At 34.2% G+C, this 2,064-nt stretch overlaps 1 protein-coding gene across 1 annotated transcript; it reads left to right on the top strand.

The window, feature by feature from the left end:
- Positions 1 to 377: 377 nt before the first annotated feature.
- Positions 378 to 2,008, top strand: LOC117119580 (the record flags this gene model as incomplete). The annotated part of the gene is made up of 3 exons (XM_033264406.1): positions 378 to 569; positions 1,003 to 1,145; positions 1,813 to 2,008. Coding segments are annotated over 3 exons (531 nt in total), but the record flags the coding sequence as incomplete, so codon positions are not given.
- Positions 2,009 to 2,064: the final 56 nt, after the last annotated feature.

Genomic DNA, 2,064 nt, shown 5'->3' with positions numbered 1-2,064 from the left:
AGAATGAACATTAAGAATAAGAGCACGATTCTTTAGGGGTTGAATTTTATCGATGAGTGAGTTGCCCTTGTATCCTCAAACGCTACAGCAGCAGTCATGTGTGGAAGAACAAAAGTGTTATAAATCATAAGTTTGGATTTAATATTAGGAAATTTGCTAGCAAGTGCTAAAAGTAAGATGGAAAATCAAAGTTTAGATCTAAGCTTTTTGACATGGGGTGCCATGTCAGCTTGCTGTGAATGGACAAATAATAGACAAATTTTGAATTGCCTCGTTGTTTTGAAGTCAATAGTCTCTGCCTGAACTGAACACAACATGTGCATAACATTACAACACATTCGCTATTCTGTTTAGTTTATAACTCGTATCTTTACCAGAGACGTGTTCAGGATCACAACTAGAGACGCCGTCTAACGGTAACAGTGAACTTTCCTTCCCAAATCCAGAGGCAGATGAAATCATTCAGACATTCCAGTGTAACGTAGGTTATCAATTAGATTCTGTGGACACAACAGCCATATGCATAGATGGGAAGTGGATTCCAGAAACTCCTCCTACCTGTTTGCCAAGTAAGTGCATGCAATTGATTAACCAAAGTATAGAATGGGAAGCTTTGGAAACGAAAAAGAAAGTTGATCAGTAATTGGTTATGGTTTGAAAGAGATCAAGATAAACACCAACCGTAAATGCAATTTTGCTATCGTTATATTTTTAAGAAATGTAAATGTTTTATCCTAGTCGTTTGTGTTTTAAAAGAATCAAAGTTATAGCATTTAATTGGAAATTATTTAAAAAAAATAGTTTCATCGCCGTATTAGCAGACGCATAAAAGCTATACGTTAGTACATCGGCGAAAACCAAATTTGTTTAAATATTAATCTCATTTGGTTCAACATTTTACTTTTTCTCAATAAACAATTCGATGTTTTATTTGAATTATCCTGATTTATATGTTACCATAGAGTGTCTTTAAAGCCATAATAATTATCTTATATCACGCAGAAGATGATCAATTTGTTATAAACACAAATGGAAGGCTCGATGGTCGAGAGATATCAACAGTTGAAAAAGACAGTATTTACTTGGACTGTATAGTGCCAGAAAGTCTTGCTGATCCAACCTGGACGAAGTTAGTCGATGGAACGGTAAAAATTGTATTTGTAATAATTAAATCTGGACAAGAAATAAAATGGCGCAACAATGGCTTGATTTAGGCTCCGGAATAAAAAAAATATTGATATGTTGTAGAATTGATTTTTCTAAGACAGAAAGAAGTTGCTAGATGAAAAACTGGGGAACGGTGAAGGAGATACAGATTTTTGAATATTTAAAAACTGAGGGAAAAAGGGGCTTAACCGCCCAATTTTACACCTCAGCAACACCGTGGTTGGGGCTGAGGTAAGAAAATTAGCGATGTCACTCCTAGATGGCCGGAAATGGTACTCTCAGACCCGCAGTACATACATTTAAGAACAAAAGAATAAAAATGTAAGATCTTTAACATAAACAGAAAAAAAAAAAAAAAAGGAAATATTTCAAAAATTAATGATTTAAGCAAAACATTAAATATAAAAATTAACAAAATGAAAAATAATAAAATTGACACATTAAATGAAAAATGATAAAATAAAAATTAAAACTAACATGCCTAATAATATCTTGGAATAATTATTTATAAAAGATAAATAATTTACTTTACCAAAAAATAAAAGCAAAACTAATATTACAACAAAACAAAATTTCCTCTTATAATTATCTATAATTATTATCTTGCTGGTTATTAATTTTTTTAATTTTTGATCCGTCTTACAGTTAAAAGTGACCGTTAATAGTTTTCGAAGCCGTATGCAGTTCCCGACGATTGGCTTATCAGACGCAGGCATCTATTGCTGTTCTGTTGGCCAGAATAATGAAACCATACACATATCAGTGAAGCCGTTAAATGGTAAGAAAAGAATTCCAGCCAGTTTCATCCAGAGGATGTGGCTACCATTTAGGCAGACCCAGTGTTGGCGCCAGGACCTGCCCGACAGGGGGCCAAAAGCCCTGACGGGGGGGGGGGGG

The sequence above is a fragment of the Anneissia japonica genome, unplaced genomic scaffold (assembly GCF_011630105.1).
Source record: "Anneissia japonica isolate Jap-2015-1 unplaced genomic scaffold, ASM1163010v1 scaffold22902_len2219_cov176, whole genome shotgun sequence".
Classification (NCBI taxonomy): domain Eukaryota; kingdom Metazoa; phylum Echinodermata; class Crinoidea; order Comatulida; family Comatulidae; genus Anneissia; species Anneissia japonica.
The sequence above is the reverse complement of the archived record's forward strand: the minus strand, read 5'-3'. Positions and strand labels throughout refer to the sequence as shown.